This window comes from Pteropus medius, unplaced genomic scaffold (genome assembly GCF_902729225.1).
Source record: "Pteropus medius unplaced genomic scaffold, Ma_sr-lr_union100, whole genome shotgun sequence".
NCBI lineage: Eukaryota > Metazoa > Chordata > Mammalia > Chiroptera > Pteropodidae > Pteropus > Pteropus medius.
Genome location: NW_024342539.1, coordinates 1441917 through 1463323, shown reverse-complemented (window position 1 = coordinate 1463323; position 21407 = coordinate 1441917). Strand labels below are relative to the sequence as shown.

General features: G+C 35.6%; 1 protein-coding gene and 1 pseudogene across 1 annotated transcript in view; both read left to right on the top strand.

Moving 5' to 3' along the window:
- The window catches only part of INTS8 (integrator complex subunit 8), a 55414-nt gene that overhangs the window by 6782 nt on the left and 27225 nt on the right, over positions 1-21407 (top strand). The window contains exons 3-10 of the mRNA XM_039866390.1: positions 3056-3196; positions 3507-3578; positions 6161-6212; positions 7113-7295; positions 10289-10396; positions 11886-12041; positions 18063-18163; positions 18595-18757. Coding sequence (XP_039722324.1) covers positions 3056-3196; positions 3507-3578; positions 6161-6212; positions 7113-7295; positions 10289-10396; positions 11886-12041; positions 18063-18163; positions 18595-18757 — 976 coding nt within the window. The remainder of the gene's footprint in view (positions 1-3055; positions 3197-3506; positions 3579-6160; positions 6213-7112; positions 7296-10288; positions 10397-11885; positions 12042-18062; positions 18164-18594; positions 18758-21407) is intronic.
- Positions 19405-19523, top strand: LOC120605493 (uncharacterized; annotated as a pseudogene).

Below are 21407 nucleotides of genomic sequence, written 5' to 3'. Positions count from 1 at the left end.
CTTCTATTTGCCTGATAGTCATCTTACTCATAATTATGTGTTTTTTTTGTCATTTTGTTTTTAGGTGAACTGACCCCTCTCAGTACTTCCTGTGGTGCAGGCCTCGTAGTGGAGAATTCCCTCAATTTTTGTACATCTCTAAAGGTCTTAATTTCTTCTTCATACCTAAAGGAGAGCTTAGCTGGATACATGATTCTAGGCTGGTAGTTCCTGTCACTTAATAGTTTAAATATTTGATTCCATTTCTTTCTGGCCTGTAAGGTCTGCGCCGAGAAGTCTGAGAATAATCTAATGGGTTTTCCTTTATAAGTTACCGTTTTCTTCTCCCTGGCTGCCCTGAGAAATCTCTTTGTTATTCATTTTCGATAATTTTAATACAATATGTCATGGTGAAGGCCTTTTGAGGTTGAGGTAATTGGGTGTTCTGTTGACCTCTTGAATTCCAGGCTCCAGTTCGTTCCTTAGATTTGGGAAATTGCCTTCAACTATTTGGCTGAAAATTCTTTCTAGTCCTTGCTCCTTTTCCTCGCCTTCGATAATGCCCATTATTCTTATGTTTCCTTTCCTGACGGTATCAGCTAGTTCTTGTATTTCTCTTTCATTATTTTTCACTCTTCGGTTTCTCTCTTCTTCCTTCTGATTTAGTTCTAGATTTATGTCTTCCATATCACTGATCCTTTCCTCCATTTGATCGACTCTATTTCCCAAGCTTGCTATTTCACTTTTCCGCTCTTGCAGTGTGCTTTTTATTTCCAGAAGTTCTATTTGGTTCTTTTTGAGGGTTTCAGTCTCCTTGCTCTGCTCACATAGTTTTTTTCAATTCCTGAAATTGTCCATATGACTTGTTTTGGAACTCACTGAGTTTTTTTCAGAAGTACCATCCTGAATTCTGTCATTTAAGTTGCATATTCTGTCTGTAAGCTTATTTTCTAGAGATTTTTCTCTTTCTTTCTAAGATGCCTTGTCACCTTGGTTGTTCATGGTGTTTAATGGACTAGCTCTATGCCTGGGCATTAATGGAAGTGTATTCTGCTGTTTTTCCAGAAAGAAGATTTATTATATAAAGGTATCTTTAGCCGGCTGCAAAGAAGATGTTTTTCTATTGGTTTCCAGTAGGTGGTGTCTAAGCCTCTTGGATCCCTGCTTTATATAAAACCTAAACATTGCCTTTTTTATTTTCTTGTAGATATTTAATCAAGCTCGTTACACTCAGTTTCAGTCCCTGTCAGTGTCAGCGACAGTCTCGGCAGCGTTTGCTCAGATTCCCCTGGGGCTCTGCGGTGATCAGTCTCGGAGGGTATGGGGTGAGAGGCCCTCTGGGTTGGGAGTCGGAGGCTGCAGCTCAGCCTTGGTTTTGCAACCAGGGCCAGTAAAAATCAACTGTTGCTTCTCTGCGATCCCCTCTCACTTCTCTGCTTTCTGCCCTGATAACTGGGCCATGCTGTCGGATGCGTAGAACTCACAGCCCTTCCAGGCAAGGCTATTCAGGGAAGTCGCCACACCTTCTCCCCTCCTCCCCTTCCCACAGTGAGCTCCAGAGGCTGTGAGAGGTAGCTTCAGTCTTGGCAGTGTTTGCTCAGATTCCCTTGGGGCTCCGCAGTGTTTGGTCTTGGAGGGTACAGGGGAAGGGACTCTGGATTTGGGGTTAGGGGCTGCGGCTTAGCCTCGGTTTCGCAGCCATGGCTGGTAAAAGTCAACTGTTGTTTTTCTGCCATCCTGCTTCTTTGCCTTCTGCCCTAATGACTGGGCCCTACCGCTGGCTGGCCACAGGGAGCTCGCAGCTTTCCCAGGCAGGACTGTTAAGGGAACCCTTCACTCCTCTCCTCTCCCTCCTCCTACAGGGAGCTCAGGAGGCTGAGAGAGGCAGCTTCTTTATTTCTCCCAGTCGACCGCCCAACACATTGGGTTCTGACCTGTGGTAGCTCTTATGCACAGATCCGATTCTCAGACGTGCTGGTGTGCAGTTTGGGTGTTTTTGTTGAGTTTTAAATGTTCAGATTATTGTTGTTTCAAGGGGAGAGATCTGGGGATGTCTCTCACTCTGCCGTGTTTCCACAGTTTCCTATCTTTATTTTTTAAACAATGCTATGATCATACCTTATATACTGTTTTGATTTTTTCCCCCCACAAAACAGAATATCATGACCATTTTCTCATTTTATTTTTTGGAGATAATTCGATTGTATGAGTAATTTATTAACTGTTTCTTCATTGACAGTCATTTTGTTTTCTAGCTTTTCACTTTCATAAATCACAGAACCTTAAATATCTGTCCTTATATTATATCTGAATTTTTAGTTACCTCCTTAGTTTTGATTATTAAATTGCTGGGTCAGGCGGTATAAACATTTTTAATGCACATATTGCATATTGCCAGATTGCATTCCAAGAAAGTTTTACTGGTTTGTAATCTCAGTAGTAGTATTTCAACTCTTTTTTCACGATTTATTTTCCAGCATTAAATATTAGAATGTTAAAAAAATTTATTCTTTAATCTGAGGGAGAACCTATCCATTAACAGACTCAAGAGGCATGTCAGCAGATGGCATTGTGTACAAAAGTATGTTTATTATACAGTTAGATAATTGAACACTGATTCCGTATTTGATGATAATTGAAACTTTTTTAGATGTGAAGTTAATACTGTGACTATGTAAAGAGTCAATTTTTGGAAGATCTATTCTGAAGTACTTAGGGAAGAAATAATTTAATATTGTAAATTTGTTTCACAATAATATGGGAAGAAGGGCAGAGGGTAAGAATAGAGGTAAAATAAGATTGGCCATCAGTTGATAATTATTGAAGCTGGATGATGGACACATGGGGGTTCATTATATTCTGCCTACTTTTGTATATGTTTAAATTGTTTTCATAATAAAAGTTTAAAAATCTTTCAGAGTTTGATATTTTCATAAGTTGAGACAGATTAATAAAATGGCCTTTTAGATTTAGTCCTTTAACAATGTAATTATTTTTCATCGAAGATACTGAATTGTGTATTTTGTGCTTCTTATGTAGCTAACACAGAGACATGTACCATATGCTTCCTTTTAAGTTTGTCTGTTCCAGTATTGAATATGCTGCTGAATGAACTTCTTTGCATCAGTAAAGTTCCTCCTGGGACAAAGCATATAGACATGGATCTGGCCACTTTACCTCCAACCACTGCCATGGCTATACTTCTCTACAATAGATGGTAAATATTTTCATAAACCCAAATTTGTTATTTAGCCTCTGTTTGATTGCAATATGGCACTCAGGGGTGTGTTTGTAAGGGTCTTCTTATGCTCCAGAGTGCTCTCAGAGGATCGTGGAAAGTTTGCTGGAGGAATCTTGTGACTACATAGATGAAAAAAAATTCTGGTTAAAAAAAAATGTGGATGATTTACAGAGTTCTTATTATGTGTTCATTGAAACTTCACTTAATTTATAATACAGATCTTGAAAAAAATAATTGAGTGATATTTTTAATGTATTAAATTTTCTTTTTCTTGTGTTTTCTTTAGGGCAGTTAGGACAATTGTTCAAAGTAGTTTCCCTATCAAACAGGCAAAACCTGGACCTCCTCAGTTAAGTGTGTAAGTTGGCATATATGACCCTTACTTGGCCCTTTTTTCATCAGAAGAAAAATTTGCAAGTTTCTAATAACCTTTGGTACAGAAGGAATAGAACAGAAATTGGAAGGCAGAGGGCAGAAGGCTTGCATAAGAAGGTGGTTTGGAGGAGTTAGAGGGTGAGAGAAACAGGTAGTACTCTGGGTATCTAGAAAAGAGAGCTCTGAAAAAGAAGGGGAGTGCTTTGGTAATTGTGTCTTTCATCATAGTATTAGCTGACCTTCACAGTATTTAGATTTTTTTTCATTTAATTTATCTGAAGATAGATTTGTTTTATATGGGGAGAAATTAATATTTGTAAATATTTTAGAGTACAGTATAGAGTACAAAATTACAGATTCTGGTAAAGGTGCTCACCTGCTCTCACAACCACATCAAAATTATAGCTAACCTACAGAACATGGATCTGTTACTGAGAATTACCTGAAGTATAGCTGAACAGAAGTTCTATAACTAAGGACATATAGAAGAAATCACATTGAGACTGGTCAGCTGGGAGGAGATGGAAATGGGCTGGCCCCACACGTGTGTGTGGCGGTTAAAAACCATGAAAGCAATCTCAGCTGTGGAGGTCTCCCCTGAGGAATGAGGAGTCCCAGCCCCACACCAGGACCCCAGTCCAGGAAGCCCAGGATTTCAGTGCCAGGAAGAGAAGTGCCCACAACTTCTGTCTGAAAACCAGCAGAGATTGTGGCTGAGCGAGACAGAGGGCTGCTAGAGCCCTAGGCATTCCTCTTAGAGGGCTGGCACATGATTTACTCACTGACACACTGGCTCTGAGCTCCAGCAGCTCAAAAGGTAACAGGAACATACGGGGAGGAACTAAATTGGCTTCAGGGCAAGGGCTGAAGGGGCAGCTTTCTCCCATACAGAAGTGCTGGCAGAGGCATTGTTTCTTTCTTGAACTCTTTCCCCACCCAGCCTGCATGTGCAGGTCAGCGCCATGCCTGAATCTCCATCAACCTGGCTAACACCGTTTGCCCCATGCTGGTGATTCCTTGAGACCCCACCCCACCAAATTTGGGGGCCCACCCAAGCTGCTTCCGGTGGCTTTCTGTACAAACAGCCTGTCTCGATTCATGTTTCAAACTTTCAAAGGTTCACAGACCCCGAACAAGTAGCATCTGACTTTGGTGTGCCCTGTCCCTCTTGCTAAGCAGCCCCATGCCTGGCACTAGTGGCAGCCAGCCTCAGTTCACAGCTTAGCCTCTCCCAGTCTCCTCCAAGCTCAGCACAAGCGGCAACCATCTGCAGATACTTGTAGCTCATAAGAAGTGGCCCCAGGCAGGGCACAGGCAGTGGCTGACTTGGCCTGCACCATAGCCCCTCCCAAGAGGCCCCAGAAACAACATACCCGTTTGCCAGCCGCAGACCACACCAGAGCACCATTCAACCACTTCCACAAATGACATACCCAAAAGGCAGACTCAGCAGGCGCCAGAGCCTTGCTAAAGCAAATCCTGCATCATAGGGTCAGCCCCTGCACAACAACTCCACTGTTGTCACAGTCTGCACAGTCAGCCTGAGGGTCAGTCCTTCCCACATATATGCAAATAGCAACCAAGGCTCAACTACGACAGGAGGACACACAGAACCCACACAAGGGACACACACCCAGGGCACCTGGGCCCAGAAGACACCTACTACAGAAGGCTACTCTGCTAAGACCAGGAGATATAGCAGCTCTAATACATAGAAACAAAGACAGGGAGGCAGCCAAAATGGGATGACAAACATGTCCCCGATGGGAACAGAACAAAGCTCCAGAAAAATAACTAAACAGATTGGAGACAAGCAATCTACCAGAAGCAGAGTTCAAAACACTGGTTATAAGGATGCTCAACAAGCTCAGAACTTCAGTAAAAAGATAGGAACCATAAAAATGGAGATAGAGAACATGAAGAACTAGTCAGAAAAGAGGATTGTAGTAACTGAAATAATGCACTAGAGGGAATCAACAGATTAGATGAAGCAGTGAATCAAAGCGATTTAGAAGATAAGGTAGCAGAAAACACCCAGTCAGAACAACAACAATCTAAAAATGTGAGTATAGTTTAAGGGGCTTATGGGACAACAGAGTTTTATTGGGGTGGTCACTTTGTAAGTTATATAAATGTCTGTTGTGTTGTATACTTAAAACTAATACTGTGTGTCAACTGAAAAATAAATTTAAAAAAAGTTATTAAAAACGTTATTACAATAGTTTGATCATATCTGGAGTTTCAAACCTAATTCTCAAATTCCGGGTAGCAGTTTACTCAAATTTAGAGCTAGAGAGCATAATTTCTAACTTGATATAAATGAGCTTTTGCTGCCAGTAAGTTTTATTTTTAAATTGAGGGCTTTTAATGCAAAGCAAATGAGAAAACAAGGGTAAATAAATGAGCATCATTATAATTGAGTTTGGTTTTTTTATCCATGAGAGGAAATAGCATTAAAAACATTTTTATTTAAATTCAACCTTATTTTCAGGGATGATGTCTTAAAGTTTTGAACTTGCAGTCTTTTGAGTAACATTCAATACTGTTCAATAATTTCTCTTTTAGTATGAATCAGATGCAACAAGAGAAAGAGCTAACAGAAAATATTTTGAAAGTGGTGAGTGTCGGCATCAGTTATATTTTTAACATATCTGGGATACATTTAGAACATGTTGGATGCTTCTCCTAACCTTAGGTATTTGAGAGTCGTCAAGGTCTAGATACAATGACATTTAGATTTTCACTGTTAGAACATAGTTTGGTAATATTCTAAATTGTACAGATTTTCAGTGTTAATGATAGAGTACATTACCACCACTTCTGTTGTTGAATATTTTACGATACTTTGGCAGATATGACAAATTACTCTTACAGGTGATATCTTTATATTCTTTTATTATTTCCAAAAATTTACAATAAATATATATTTTAAAATTACTTTTGTAGTCAGAAAAATAGTTATTTTTTAAATTTAGTTATGTAAAAGTAGATACATAGGATTTTTCATAATTTAAAAACGATCTCTAATTCTTTAATACCTACAGTGTGCCGGAGATACCATGTAAAGTGCAGGGGCTGGGAAAGGAGATGAAAATAAACAATTTGCATCTATATAAAATAAATATGCTGTAGTATTTTGAATATGGAAGCAAAAACCTGTGTTTTATTTTTGTTATCTGGTTCCTATTAAAATGACTAGTACATTAAAGTATACAAACATTACTTGAATAAATCAATAGAACAGCAAATCTTAAAGCATTTTTTAAATTTACTTTTCTATAGAAAAAAGGTAAACTTTTCCAATTTGTATTTCCTAATTTTACAGTAGAAACTTGCTGTATTTTTTTTTAAATTTAAGATAACTTTATTTAAACTTAATTGCATTCCTACTGTGTTAAAAAAAAATTTAATAGCTTAGTACACTAAGTTACTAAGTATCCTGTAAATATATTTTGGGTAATATCATCCATTGTTGCCATTTTTGTATTTTAATAATTTGTTTATTGAATTTTTGTAGCTCAAAGAACAAGCTTCTGATTCTATTTTGGTACTAGAGGCAGCCCTTAAATTAAATAAGGATCTTTACGTCCACACAATGAGAACACTAGATTTATTGGCCATGGAGCCAGGCATGGTAAATGGAGAAACAGAGAGTTTTACTGCTGGATTGAAAATCAAAACTGAGGAGATGCAGTGCCAGGTATTTATTTCAGTATTTAATGAATACATGGCAGATTTTTGGAAAATCTTAGGAGATCATCCTAATATTTTTAATTAGAATTTATTTCTTTCGTCTTTTGATTTCGACTTAAGATGCTATTAAAACTGTTTGCATTGCTCTTAATTTGTAAATTTTGTAAGACTTCACTTGAAATTTTTCTAAAAGAAATGCAAGGGAAATTTCATTTGATGTTTGTCTCTGAAATAGTCTCCCAGTAGTATTTAGTGTATAGAGTTTAAATCCTGAGAATGCAGCGAATACATAACTGATTAACAGTTCATTCATATAATTAGAAATCTAAGGAGCCTTTGCATCCCCCTGCCCCTCAATAAAAAAAGAAAGACCCAACTATTTGTTCTAGACTTTAAAATATGTAGGCCCCTAGAGAAAATATCTCATGTTTCAAGGATCTTTAGGTGTCTGCTCTCTGTAACTCTGGGCCTTACTTCTTTTGACAGCTTTCAGTTGTTTGTTTTTGGATGTTATTTATTCATTTTGTTTTTCTCCTGCTGGATTGTAAACACTTTGAGGTCTTTTTTCTTTTTAATATACTTTATAGCTTTCTCACTTTCTAGCACAGAGCCTTGAGTATAATAGAAATTTAAATATTGACAGTTGTCTAAAGAGGGCCACTAGAATAGTTTCTTTTTTTTTCCTATATTTTTCCTTTGTCGTGTGAATTGACATGACTTTTAATCACTATTTCCCATTCGTGAAAGGGAAATAGTGACAAAGTGTTGGAACGTGCCTTTTCAGATTAGCTGGTTCCAGAATTGAATGTAATAATTTTTTCAAGACCTGATGAGATGATGGCTCTAGTAGGAGTAATGAGGCATAGACAACGACAAATTCTTTAAATCGTTAAATGAAACTTGCATATAGGAAGCTTTCTGGTACTGTGGTGTCTTATAATCGCTAAGAGTCTGTTTAAAAGTTATTGGTAACACTTCCTGATTTTCTAAGTATAGTGGACGATAATAACCTGAAAAACAAAACTCTTATAAGACATCTAGATGTGCAAAGTAAACTTTATCAAATATTCTTTTAATTACATAGCTGAGCCATAATTCCTGTTTTTTGAATGGCAACTTAGTAGTAATATTCATTTTCTAGCATGTTAATATTTAAAGTGCATTCTTTACTAAAATTTACCTGACACAAAATTATTAAATTTTTTTCCCCAGTAAAACTAAAAGCATTACTGTTCTTAAGGGCAGATTCATTATCAGATTTTTTTTAACCTGTTGATCATTTCTTAACTACAGAATTTAAACTCATTTTAATGACTAGTCATCTAGTATAGTAATACTTGAAAGTATCTTTTTGAACTCTTATACTCTGTCTTTGCCTGAAAAGGGAAATTATATCTAACTGTAATATGGATGCATATATATCCATGTGTGTGTGTACGTGTGTATAAATCTACCTCCCATATATATATATATATATTTTTTTTCTTTTTAGCACCCCTGTACCCTAGATAGGAGGAAGCTTTCTAGAATAAAAATCAGCCAAACATTTAGTGTGAACTAAATAGTACAAAGCAGTATTCTAGAGGCTGGTAAGCATTAATTCTGATTTGTTGAACACAGAATAATAAAATAATAGCTGTAATACATATTAGTAGAGACTAGCTCCATAATAATTAGAGCACAGACACAGAGTAATAGCTATAATACATGTCAGTGAAGAGTAGCTCCATAATGAATATTACAAACTATACAGCTTAAGAGTTTGAAGGAAGAATAAGTATCTGTTGGCTAAGATTGGTTTGATATAAATGGAAATAATGAGTATGGAATGAAGCTTATTTCCAGGATCTGTTATAAATGGGGAATTGACACTGGTATGATTGAAGTAGAGGAGAATGGAGAGGTTTGGAGAGAGAAGATCAGGCTAAGGCATTTGAACTTTCTGACTTAGAATAATTTGAAAATTTTAAGAAAGATCAAAAAGACTGATCTGTCAGCCATGTGCAGAATAAACTTGAGAAAAGATATTAGGGGCCTAGTGTTATGGTTTCAAGCCTGGGCTCTGCTAATACTTGGTTATATGCTTTAATGGACATGTCACTTTCTTTGCCATAGTATTCTTGTCCATAAAATGGCCAAGTTGGATAATCTGAGTCTTTGAGTTCTGTATTTGGTAAATCTAGGCATCAATTTAAGAAAGCTCTTGGGAAAAATATACAAATTTTATTAGGAAAAAAGATAACCGGAAATGTACTATCATTTTATAGTTAATTCAAATTTCTAAATATTTTATTCTGACCAGTCCTGTTAGCGTAGACATTTTCCTCTTCTGTTTTAGAACTCTGTATCTTATGAGACTTGGTGGGAAGCAGAGCTTCCTTCCTATAATAGAACTGGAAACTCCAAATACTAGCTTTCTCTATCCTTATCTTGTTTGAAGGGCAAGCATGACACATAGGTGTGACAGACAAGTTTAGTATAGACTGCTTCAGGAGCTAGTAAGTCAGTGAAGTGGGGATGATAGTCCATTGTGATGGTGAGTACCAGCAATAGTGATAGTAACATCTAGTTTTCAGGGGCAGCATGAGTAAGAGTGTATGTAGCTGCTGCTTTCAGTGTCTAGTGCTGGTGACTTCAGGTGATATGAGCTGCAAATTCTAGTGTTGGAATGGCTGTAGTGGTATCTCATTAGGGCAGTTTGTGGCTCTCATCCTGATTTCTTGCCTCCCTTACCCCTTTTATTTTCTAAGCTTGATTCTTTGGACTTACCAATAATACTTTAGGCCACTTGAAATCTTATCAGTAAATCTGGTTTCTGCTTAAGTCAGTCAAAGTTGTTTTTTGTTGCTTGTGACTAGTATCATTAATGTTTCACTGCTTATTGAAATATATTTCTTTCCTATATATGTATCTGTAGTTTTGCTGAGACAATTTTGGGTTTTGTCAACTCTTAAGTATGTGAAAAATTACTAAGCAAATTGGTGTTTGTTACCATTTTAGGTGTGTTACGATTTGGGTGCAGCATACTTCCAGCAAGGCTCTACAAATTCAGCTGTCTATGAAAACGCCAGAGAAAAATTTTTTAGAACCAAAGAACTAATTGCAGAGGTAAATACAGTCATGAGGCACATAATACACAGTCCTTTACAACATCTGTACATTTTTTGGCCTTAATTTTTCTGATAAACAGTAGTGTTTATTGTAGTAGTAAATTTACAAAGTTCAAAAAAGCACTGAAAACATTTTAAAAAATCTCTGCTAGTACTGCCTGGAGGTAACTCTTTTTGCCATTTTACGTTATATTCTTCCAGTTTATATTCTTTCTATATATATGTTTTTATACAGTTCAGCTCATTCTATATAAACTATTTTGTGTCTTGGTTTAATCTTAGAATCAACATTAAAATGTATTCTATTCTGTGATTTGCTTCATTTCTCTAATGTGTGGCCATTTAGGTTGTTTACTGTTTTTATTATAAAGCTGCAATATTTATATCTCCAAGCATAAATTTTTGTTTGGACTTTAGATACTTTCTAGTTAAATTTTTGCAAATAGAATTGCCATGTCCAGTGGTTATTAATTTTTTAAAGGCTATAATATATAAAACCAAATTGCTTTTCAGGTACCTTTCTCTGGGTACTGTAATCAACAGTGAGTTTTTTTTTTTTTTAATTGCTAACTTGATGGATGATATATAGTATCTTTAAAATTTTTGCATTTTTTAAATTCTTAGGGTAGATTTTTTCATGTGTTTATCAATTGCATTTTTCTTTTATGGTTCAGACTGACCTTTAAATTGTGTAAATAGGTTTTTCATATGCCTGGTGCCTAGAACAATTCCCACTTTAGCCTCTTCTTTTCTCACCCAATAAATTGATTAAATTTGCTAGAAATTTACTTTAAATCTTTGAGACCCATTCGGAATCCCCATTTTACTTTGCCCAGGTAATTCATCAGATTTCTAATTTTATGGCATTTCAAGTATACTGATTTAAACCTTTAAAAATTTTTTAATGTGTCTTTTAAATCATCTTTCTGTTTTAATAGAAGCATTCCAATTTTTTCCAGTTGAGTGAAGATCAAAGGTGTTTTTTTTTTTGCTCTCCTGTGAATTTCTGCAAAGTATATGTATTTGTAAATATTTTAAGCTTGTTTTTAATAGTCTTCACTCTGTTAATGTCTTAATTGTCATACTTAGAGCGATAATGATGTCTGCTTTTTGTATGTTGTCCTGAAAACTAAACCAGGAGTCACCAAACTTTTTGTAAAGGGCCAGATAGTAGATATTTTAGGCTTTGTGGACCTTACACAGTTTTTGTAGTCAATTCTCATGTGTTAGGTTTTTTCCCTTTATAGTTTTAAGAATTGTTTTTAGCTCAGTGGCCGTACAAAAACTGGCCACAGGCTGGATTTGGTCTGTGAGCAATAGTTTGCTGACATCTGCTCTAAACCTTTAACCTTTATATTTTTTATGTTTCCTCCAGCTCTGAATTTTGCTTTATCATTTTCTTGTACTGTTTAAATGCACTAAGTGGATGCTAGACTTATTGTTTCTATTACATTGATGGATAATGATATATATCTCTTACTTTACAGATAGGTTCATTATCTCTTCATTGTACCATAGATGAGAAGCGATTAGCTGGCTATTGTCAAGCATGTGATGTTCTTGTACCTTCTTCGGATAGTACCTCTCAGCAGTTGACTCCATATAGTCAAGTCCATATTTGTTTGAGATCTGGCAACTATCAGGTAAGACTTAGTAGTATAATTAAAAAGTTTTGGAAGCCAAACAAGACTGAGTTTGAATCCTGGCACCATCATTTACCAGTTGTGTGATTTGGGGGAAGTCTGTCAGAATGGCCTATATAATAGTGGTAATAATTACCCCATTTCATAAGCTTCCTGTGAGAATCAAGTGAAAAGTTATAGTTTATAAACGCTAAGACAAAGCACTATATAGATGTCGATTCCTTATTATTGATATCCTTTCTTGAATGTATAGAACCTGCCCATTTTAAGTAAATTCTGTAAGAAACTCTAAGCAGAACTTTTAACTTCTAAAATTATAGGTAGAGAACTTTTAGTTTTATGGCCTCTAAAGTTTTGTGTCTGATTTGAAACTATAGCCTTGTAGCCCAGCCTTATTAGCCACTGCAGATATTAAGACTGAACAAGAAAGCGAGCAATGTGGTCATGGTAGATTTGGATGGTGGGTTACAGAGCGCACTTAGCCAATAATCTTGGTCCTCATTTCAGTTTTACTCGTGAAGAAGGCTTAAAATTATTGAGATTTTTGTTTCTCCCTCCGGGTATATATCTTTAGTTTTGTAATGAAAATCACTGGGGATTAGCATTCATAGTTTTAAAGTCCATGGTCCATGAGTTTAGTCCCTGTGTTTTCTTCTATGCAATTTTATTGTTTTAGGTCTTATATTCAGGTCATTAATACATTTTGAGTTAATTTTGGTGTGTGGTGATAGACAACAGTCTAGTTTCATTCTCTTGCAGGTGGCTTTCCAGTTTTTCCAGCACCATTTATTGAAGAAGCTTTCTTTTCTCCACTGTACGTTTTTGGCTTTTTTGCCGAAAATTATTTTCCCATATGAACTTGGGTTTACTTCTGGATTCTTGATTCTTTTCCACTGGTTTCTGTGTCTGTTTTTCTGCCAATGCCATGCCGTTTTGATTATTGTCACTTTGTAGTATAATTTAAAGTTGAACAGAGTGATGCCTCCAGCCTTGTTCTTTTTTCTCAGGATGATTTTGCCGATTCAATGTCTTTTGTGCTTCCATACAGATCTGGTGATTTTTTTGTTCTATTTCTTTAAAAAATGCTGATGGGATTTTGATGGGGATTGCATTAAATCTGTATAATGCTTTAAGTAACATGGTCATTTTAACTATGTTGATTCTTCCAATCCGAGAACACAGAATATCTTTCCATTTCTTTGTATTTTCTCCAATTTCTTTTAATATAAGGTCTTATAGTTTTCATTATATAGGTCCTTCACATGTTTCGTTAAATTTATTCCTAGGTATTTTATTCCTTTTTGGTGCAATTGCAAAAGGAATTATCTTTTCCATTTCTTTTTCTGACCCTTCATTATTAGGGCATAGGAACGCTATGGATTTTTGAACATTGATTTTTGTATCCAGAAACTTTACTGTATTTGTTTATTGTTTCTAGTAGTGTTCTTGTGGAGTCTTTAGGGTTTTCTATATAGAGAATCATGTCATCCGCAAATACTGACTGTTTGACTTCTTCGTTTCCTATTTGAAAGCTTTTTATGTCTTTCTCTTGTCTGATTGCACTTGCAAGGACCTCCAGTGTTATATTGAATAACAGTGGCAATAGTGGACAGCCTTGACTTGTTCCTGATCTTAGAGGGAAGATTTTTAGTTTTTCACTACTAAGTATAATGTTGGCTGAGGGTTTGTCATATATGGCCTTCATTATGTTCATGCACTTAACGATTTTGTTAAGTGTTTTGATCATAAATGGATGCTGTCTTGTCGAAGGCTTTTTCTGCATCTATTGATATGATCATATTCTTATTTTTTAATTTGTTTATGTGATGTATCACATTAATCGATTTCCGTATGTTGAACCATCTCTGTGCTTCTAGGATGAAGCCCACTTGATGGTGGTGTATAATCTTTTTAGTATGTTGCGGTATCTTATTTAGGATTTTTGCATCTGTGTTCATGAGAGATATTGGTCTGTAGTTTTCTTTTTTTGTGCTATCTTTGCCAGGTTTTGGTATCGGGGTAATATTGGCCTCATAAAATAAGTTGGAAAGTATTGCCTCTTCAGTTTTTTGGAAGAGTTTGAGGAGAATAGGTATTAAATCTTTGAATGTTTGGTAGAATTCACTGGTGAAACCATCTGGTCCTGGACTTTTACTTTTTGGTAGGTTTTTGATGATTGTTTCAATTTGGTTACTGCTGATTGGTCTATTTAGATTTTCCAGTTCTTGATTCAGTGTAGGAAGATTGTATTTTTCTAAGTACTGGTCCATTTCTTCTAGGTTAGTAAATTTGGTGTATATACATTTTTTTTTAATTATTTTTTATGGTGACATTGGTATATACTTTTTCATAGTATTCTATGATCCTTTGTATTTCTGCAGTCTCATCATTTCTCCTCTTTCATCCCTGATTTCGTTTATTTGTGTTCTTTCTCTTTAGTGAGTCTAGCCAGGGGGTTGTCAATTTTATTAACCTTCTCAAAGAACCAGCTCTTTGTTGCATTTACTTTTTCTGTTGCGTTTTTTTGTTTGTTTGTTTTCAATTTCATTTAATTCTGCTCTAATTTTGATGATTTCTTTGCTTCTGCTGACTTTAGGCTTCCTTTGTTCCTCCTTTTCTAGATTTTTAAGATGAAGTGTTAGGTTGTTTATTTGGGCTCGTTCTTGTTTTTGGAGGTAGGCCTGTAATGATATGAACTTTCTTCTTATGACTGCTTTTGCCGTGTCTCAAAAGTTTTGATCTCTTGTACTATCTTTATTATTCGTTTCTATGTACCTCTTGATCTCTCTCTTTATTTCTTCTCTGACCTAGTTATTCTTCAGTAGCATGTCTTTTAATCTCCATGTATTTGTGGGTCTTCCTGCTTTCTTTTTACAGTTGATCTCCAGCTTCAAAGCATTGCGATCAGAGAATATGGTTGGTGTGATTTCTGTCCTCTTGTATTTTGAGGCTATCTGTCCTAGTATGTGGTCAGTCCTTGAGAGTGTTCCAGGTGCACTAGAGAAGAATGTATAAGCAGCTGTTTGGGGATAGAAAGCGATGTAAATTTCAATTATGTCCAGTTGGTCTAATGTGTCATTTAAGGATGTTACTTCCTTATTGTTTTTCTGTTTGGATGATCTGTCCATATCTGGCAATGAGGTATTTAGGTCCCCTTTTATGATAGTATTTTGGTCTGTTTTTCCCTTTAGTTCTGTTACTAATTGCTTTACAAATTTTGGGGCTCCCTGACTGGAGCATAGATATTGATAAATGTTATGTCTTTTTGGTGTATGATTCCTTTTATCATTATGAAATGTCCCTCAGTATCTTTTTACCTTTTTAATTTTGAAGTCTATTTCGTCCGATATTAGTACCACTACTCTCTTTTCTCTGAATGCCATTTGCTTGTAATATCATTTTTCACTCTTTCACTTTGAGTCTATATTTGTCTTTGGAGCTGAGATGTGTCTGCTGGAGGCAGCATATGATTGGTTTTGTTTTTTGATCCAATCTGCAACTCTTTGCCTTTTTATTGGTGAGTTTAGTCCATTTACATTTAGGGTGATTATTGAAATATGAGGTTTTCCTATAGCCATTTTGTCTTTTGCTTTCTGGTAGCTCAGTGTTTCCATTGCTACTTTGTCCTTGTGTTTCTGTTTTCTTTATTTGGTTGGCTTTTCTGGATTTTCCCTCTGGTCCTTCTTGTTTTATGTTATATACTTTAGTTCTGATCCTTTGTCATGTGGTTACCATTACAGATATGTAGAAGACATATATATATATAGTGTAGATCATTTTCTTCTGCGTGTGCCTTATCTCCACTTCTCTTTGAGAATTTGGATCTTTGAATCCTCCCCTTCTCTGTTAGTGTTGTCTCAGTTTGTCCCTATGTATGCTGAACGTTCATTACTATCTCGCTATAACAATTCTCTTATTATTTAAGCTTATAATGCCCTGGTCTTAATAAGGGTTGCACTCCTCTGCTTCTATTTGCCTGATAGCCACCTTACTCCTAATTATGTATTTTTTTGTCATTTTATTTTAGGTGAACTGACCCCTTTCAGTATTTCCTGTAATGCAGACCTCGTACTGGAGAATTCCCTCAATTTTTGTATGTCTGGAAAGGTCTTAATTTCTCTTTCATATCTAAAGGAGAGCTCTGCTGGATACATTATTCTTAGACAGTAGTTCCTTTCATTTAATAGTTTGAATATTTGATTCTTCTCCTTTTTGGCTTATAAGATTTGTGTTGAGAAGTCCAACGATAATCTAATGGATTTTTCCTTTATAGGTTACCATCTTCTTTTCCCTGGCTGCCTTGAGAATTCTTTCTTTGTCATTGATTTTTGATTATGTAAATACTGTGTGTCTTGAAGAAGGCCATTTTGGGTTGGGAAATTGAGTGTTCTTTTGACTTCTTGAATTTCAAGGTCTAGTTCCTTCCTTAGATTTGGGAAATTCTCATCAACTATTTGTCTGAATGTGCTTTCTAATCTCCACTCTTTTTCCTCCCCTTTGAGAATGCCCATTATTCTTATGTTTCCTTTCCTGATGTTATCAGCTAGTTCTTGTATTTCTCTTTCATTCTTTGGTTTCTCTCTTCTCCTTTCTGTTATATTTCTAGATTTCTGTCTTCAGTATCACTGATCCTTTCCTCCATTTGGTCGACTATTTCCCAAGCTTGCTATTTCATTTTTCATCTTTTGCAATGTGTTCTTCATCTTCAGAAGTTCTATTTCATTCTTTCTGAGGGTTTCAGTCTCTTTGCTAAAGAACTCATTCTGCTCATCTAATTTTTTTTTCAATGCCTGAAATTATTGATATGAATTGTTTTGTATCTCATTGAGTTTTCTCAGAAGTACCATCCGGAAAATCTGTCATTTAAGTCACATATTTCTGTCTTTAAGCTTATTTTCTGGAGCTTTTTATCTTTCTTTCTGAGATGTCTTGTCATCTTGGTTGTCCATGGTGTTTAATGGACTACTTCTCCGTCTGGGAATTAATGGAAATGCATTCTGCTGCTTTTCCAGAAAGAAGATTTATTATGTAAAGATCTTTCTTTAGCCTGTTGCAAAGGTGTTTTTCTTTTGCTTTCCAGTAGGTGGCGTCTAAGTCTCTTGGATCCCTGCTTTATATAAAATCTTAAAAAAGCCCTTTTGTTTCTTATAGATATTCAGTGATGCTCAGTCCCTGTCACTGTTAGCGACAGTTTCAGTAGCATTTGCTCAGATTCTCCTGGGGCTCTGTGGTGTTTGGTCTTGGATGATATGGGGCTTGGGCCCTCTGGGTTGGGTGTTGGGGGCTGGTAATACTCGACTGCTGCTTCTCTGCCGTCCCCACTTCTCTGCTTTCTGCCCTGATCCCTGGACACCAACACTGTGGGGAGCTCCCAGCTCTCTCACGCAGACCTGTTCAGGGAACCTGCCGCACCTCCCCCTCCTCCTACAAGGAGCTCCACCTGGGAGAGGCATTTTCATTGTTTCTCCCAGTCTACCACCTGACACCCAGGTTTCTGACCTGTGGTAGCTCTTTTGTGCAGATCCCATGCTCAGATGTGTTGGTGTGCAGGTTGGGTGTTTTTTTTTATTGAGTTTTAGATGTTCAGCTTATTGTTTCAAGGGGAGAGATCTGGGGACATCTCTCATTTCACTATGTTTCTCACATCGCTTCATTAGTATTTTTTAAGTTTGTCATACAATCCCATGTTTAAAGTGAATGAGAACAGTATTTAAAACTTCTCTCAGATAATGTAGCTGCCTTGCCCCTTATTGATTGATTCTTCTCTTATCTCTTGTTTTTGGTCCATGAGCTTTAATTTCAGAAGGGGAGAGGCTATTTTTATCTTTAATTTTAAAATTTTAAAGATTTTCTTTTTAAGACATTTTTATGATTTTGCTCCAATTTGCATTTTTTATTATAGACTTTAAAAAAATGTATATTTAAATTTATTTTAATATTTTTGAAGGAAAGGACTCTTTTAAAGTCAAGAACTTTTGCCATGATTTTTGAAATGGATGCAATTTTATGTCTCTGTTCTAGGAGGTAATAAAGATTTTCATCGAAGACAACTTAACCTTCAGTTTACCTGTCCAGTTCCGACAGTCAGTATTAAGAGAACTCTTTCAGAAAGCTCAACAGGGGTAAGCAAATTAAAGAATTACTTTTTGATTTTTGAATAAAAGAGCAAGTGTGCATTTCAGGTTTATCAAAAACACACCTCCAAATTACCTGTAAGTCTATAACAACAGTTTCAGTTTTGTTAGTACATGGAAATTAACATAATCAGAGGAGCCACTTCAGTGTACATCTAATCTGTTATAAAGCACTTGGGGAAAAATATTACATATAGCAGAATTTGATTCTGTTACAGAATCTATCTAAATTGTCCCTTGATAAATTCAAAACTTTTCTGTTCTGCTTTTTTCCCCCTTGACTTTGGTATTTACTAGTTGTGCCCGAGTTATCCTAAAATCTTAAACTCACAAGTATAAATGGCTCATTCTTATGAATTTAGTTAACATATATTTTTGTATTTGAAAAATATTAGTGGATTTGCTTTTGTATTCTACAGAAATGAAGCTCTAGATGAAATCTGTTTTAAAGTCTGTGCCTGTAATACAGTCCGTGATATATTGGAAGGTAGAACAATTAGTGTTCAATTTAACCAGCTATTTCTTAGACCTAATAAAGAGAAAATAGACTTTCTTCTTGAGGTAAGATATTTTTTCCCCTTTTGACTTGAAATTTTGCTTTAAGCTTACCAGTGACCTCTTAGTTGCCAAATCCAGTGCCCTCTTTCTGTCATCTGACCTGCCTCTCTGGTAGATAGTTGATATTACTGACAGGTAACATTCTCTTACCTTGTCTCTTTTCTAGTTCTCCATTACCGGATTTTCCTTAGTTCTTCATTGACTTCTGTTTTGCTCTCTCTCTAGTATTTTTGTTTACAAAAGTTTTGTCCTTGGCTCACTCATCTTCTCATATCATTTTTTACTCTCATCCAAAACATCAGTCACCTGTTTACTAAAAACTCCCAAATCATACCTCTAGCCTCTCATGTGATTTCTAGAATCTTTGTTTCTAATGGATCTTGCTACTTTTTAATAATTATAATGTAATAGACATTGAGAGAAGTAATACCACTTAGCATAAGTAATACCATTTAGTTCCAAAATGCAACATTGCCAACACTGTAAAAGTTTTTCTATGCTCTTTATCAAACCCTCTCTGCCTCCTTTGAGGAACCGCCGTCCTGCCTTTGGTGCTAATCGTTTCCTAGCTGTTCTTTACAGTTGTGTCACTTTTGTATGTACCCTTAAAGAATATTTTTTAATTTACCTGATTTGAACTTTATGTAAATGAAATATAAAATGTATTCTTCGTCTATAGCCATGCCACCCTAAATGTGCCCGATCTCATCTGATCTCAGAAGTTAAGCAGGGTTGGGCCTGGTTAGTATTTGGATGAGAGACCACTTAGGAATATCAGGTGCTGAAGGCATTTAAAAAAAAAAAAATTCCTCATTTTCTTTCACTAAACATATTTGTGAGATTTTTTTTCCAGTTGTCATATGCAGATACAGATTTTTTTTTCCCCATTGCTGTAAGGTATTATATGACCATGCCACAATTTATCCATTCATAAGATGATAGATGTTTGTGGTGGTTATAGTTTTTGGCTATTGTGTTGCTTGGAACATACTTGTATATATATCCTGGTGCATACATGTACTATTTGTCTAGTTATATACATAGAGAATGTCTATTTGCAATATTACTTTATAATATCAAAGTTGGTTTTTTTTTGCCACTAGCATGCATGAGAATTCTCATTGGTCAGCATCTTTACCACTACTGTCAGATTTGCCTGTCAGGTCATTGTGTAATGATATGTCATTGAGTTTTTCATTTCCATTTCCCTAATTACTAAGGAATTACCAGCTTTTATTTTTTGCTCATGTAGATTGTCTTTTGAGGTGTCGGTTCCAATTATATGCCTCATTTTTCTATTGGATTGTCTCCTCCCCCCCACCCCCCAATTTTTTTTGGTAGGAATTCTTTCTATATTCTGTCCTTTACCAATTTTATATTTTGCAGGTATCTTCTCAGAGTTTGAGTTCTCTTTTAACTTTATCGTTTTAAAGGCTCTTAATTTTAATATTATAAAATTTATCAGTCTTTTTCATAAAGGAAAAGATTCATGATTTCTGTGTCTTCAAGAAAGCTTTTTCTATTCCATGATCATGAAGATAATCATATTTTATCTTCTAAAAGTTTATAGCTTAGCCTTCCTTTCACATTTAGGTCTTTAATTCATCTACAATTGATTTTTGTGTCATGTGAAGTAGGGGATCTGATGTCATTTTTTCCCCTCATATATTGTCCATTTGTTCTATTACCATTTACTGAACAGTCTTTTTTCTACCAATCTCCAGTGCTGCCCCTATTGAATGCCAGGTGTCCATATGTGTGTGGGCCTGTTTTCTGGATACTATTCTCTATCACTTTTCTATTCGTCAGTTTATGTCGGTATCTGTATGTCTTGATACGTCTAAAGCACAAACAATTTTTGAGGTCGTGCTGGTATGCTTCTCGTTTGCATTTTCTTGTAAACAGTAGACTCAGATTGTTAAGTTCCACAAATAAGCGTGATGGATTTTTGTTTAGAGTTATGATATATTTAAAAACCAATTTGAGAAGAATTAATATCTTTACAATTTTGAATATTCTAATCCATGAACTGGTATGGCTTTTGATTTATTTAGGCATTATTTAATGTCCTTCAGGGCTTTATAATTTTTCCACAGAAATTTTTTTTTTTTTAACATGCACTTGAAAATAGTTTATGCATTGGTAAAAAGGTACAGTTCAACTTTGTATAATGATTTTTTTCCAACTACTTTGCTAACCTGAAAACTCTATTAATTTGTGAGTTCATTTGTTTTTCTAAATGAAGTCTTCATCTGTAGGTACTGCATTTTGTTTTTCTTTTCTAACTTTTTCATTTTTATTTCTTTTTACTTGTTCTTATTGCGTTGACGATGACCTCCAGTACAATGTTCAGTATAAGGGGCTGTGGTACACTTCCTGGTCTCATTCTCAGTTTCAGAGGAAAAGCTTGCACTGTTGCACCATTTAGAATTATGGTTATTATGTTTTTCCTGTAGCTACTCCTTACCTGATTAAGAAAGTTTCCACATATCCTTAAAGGTTCACTAAAGGGCTCTTTTTTAAAAAATCATGAATGATTTTTAGATTTTATTAAATGCTTTCTCTATTATAATCTTGTAACTTAATTTTCTCTCTTAATTTATTAATGTGGTAAAGTATATTCATTGTTAAACTACCTTTGCTTGTTTGGAATAAACTCAACCAGGTCATGATC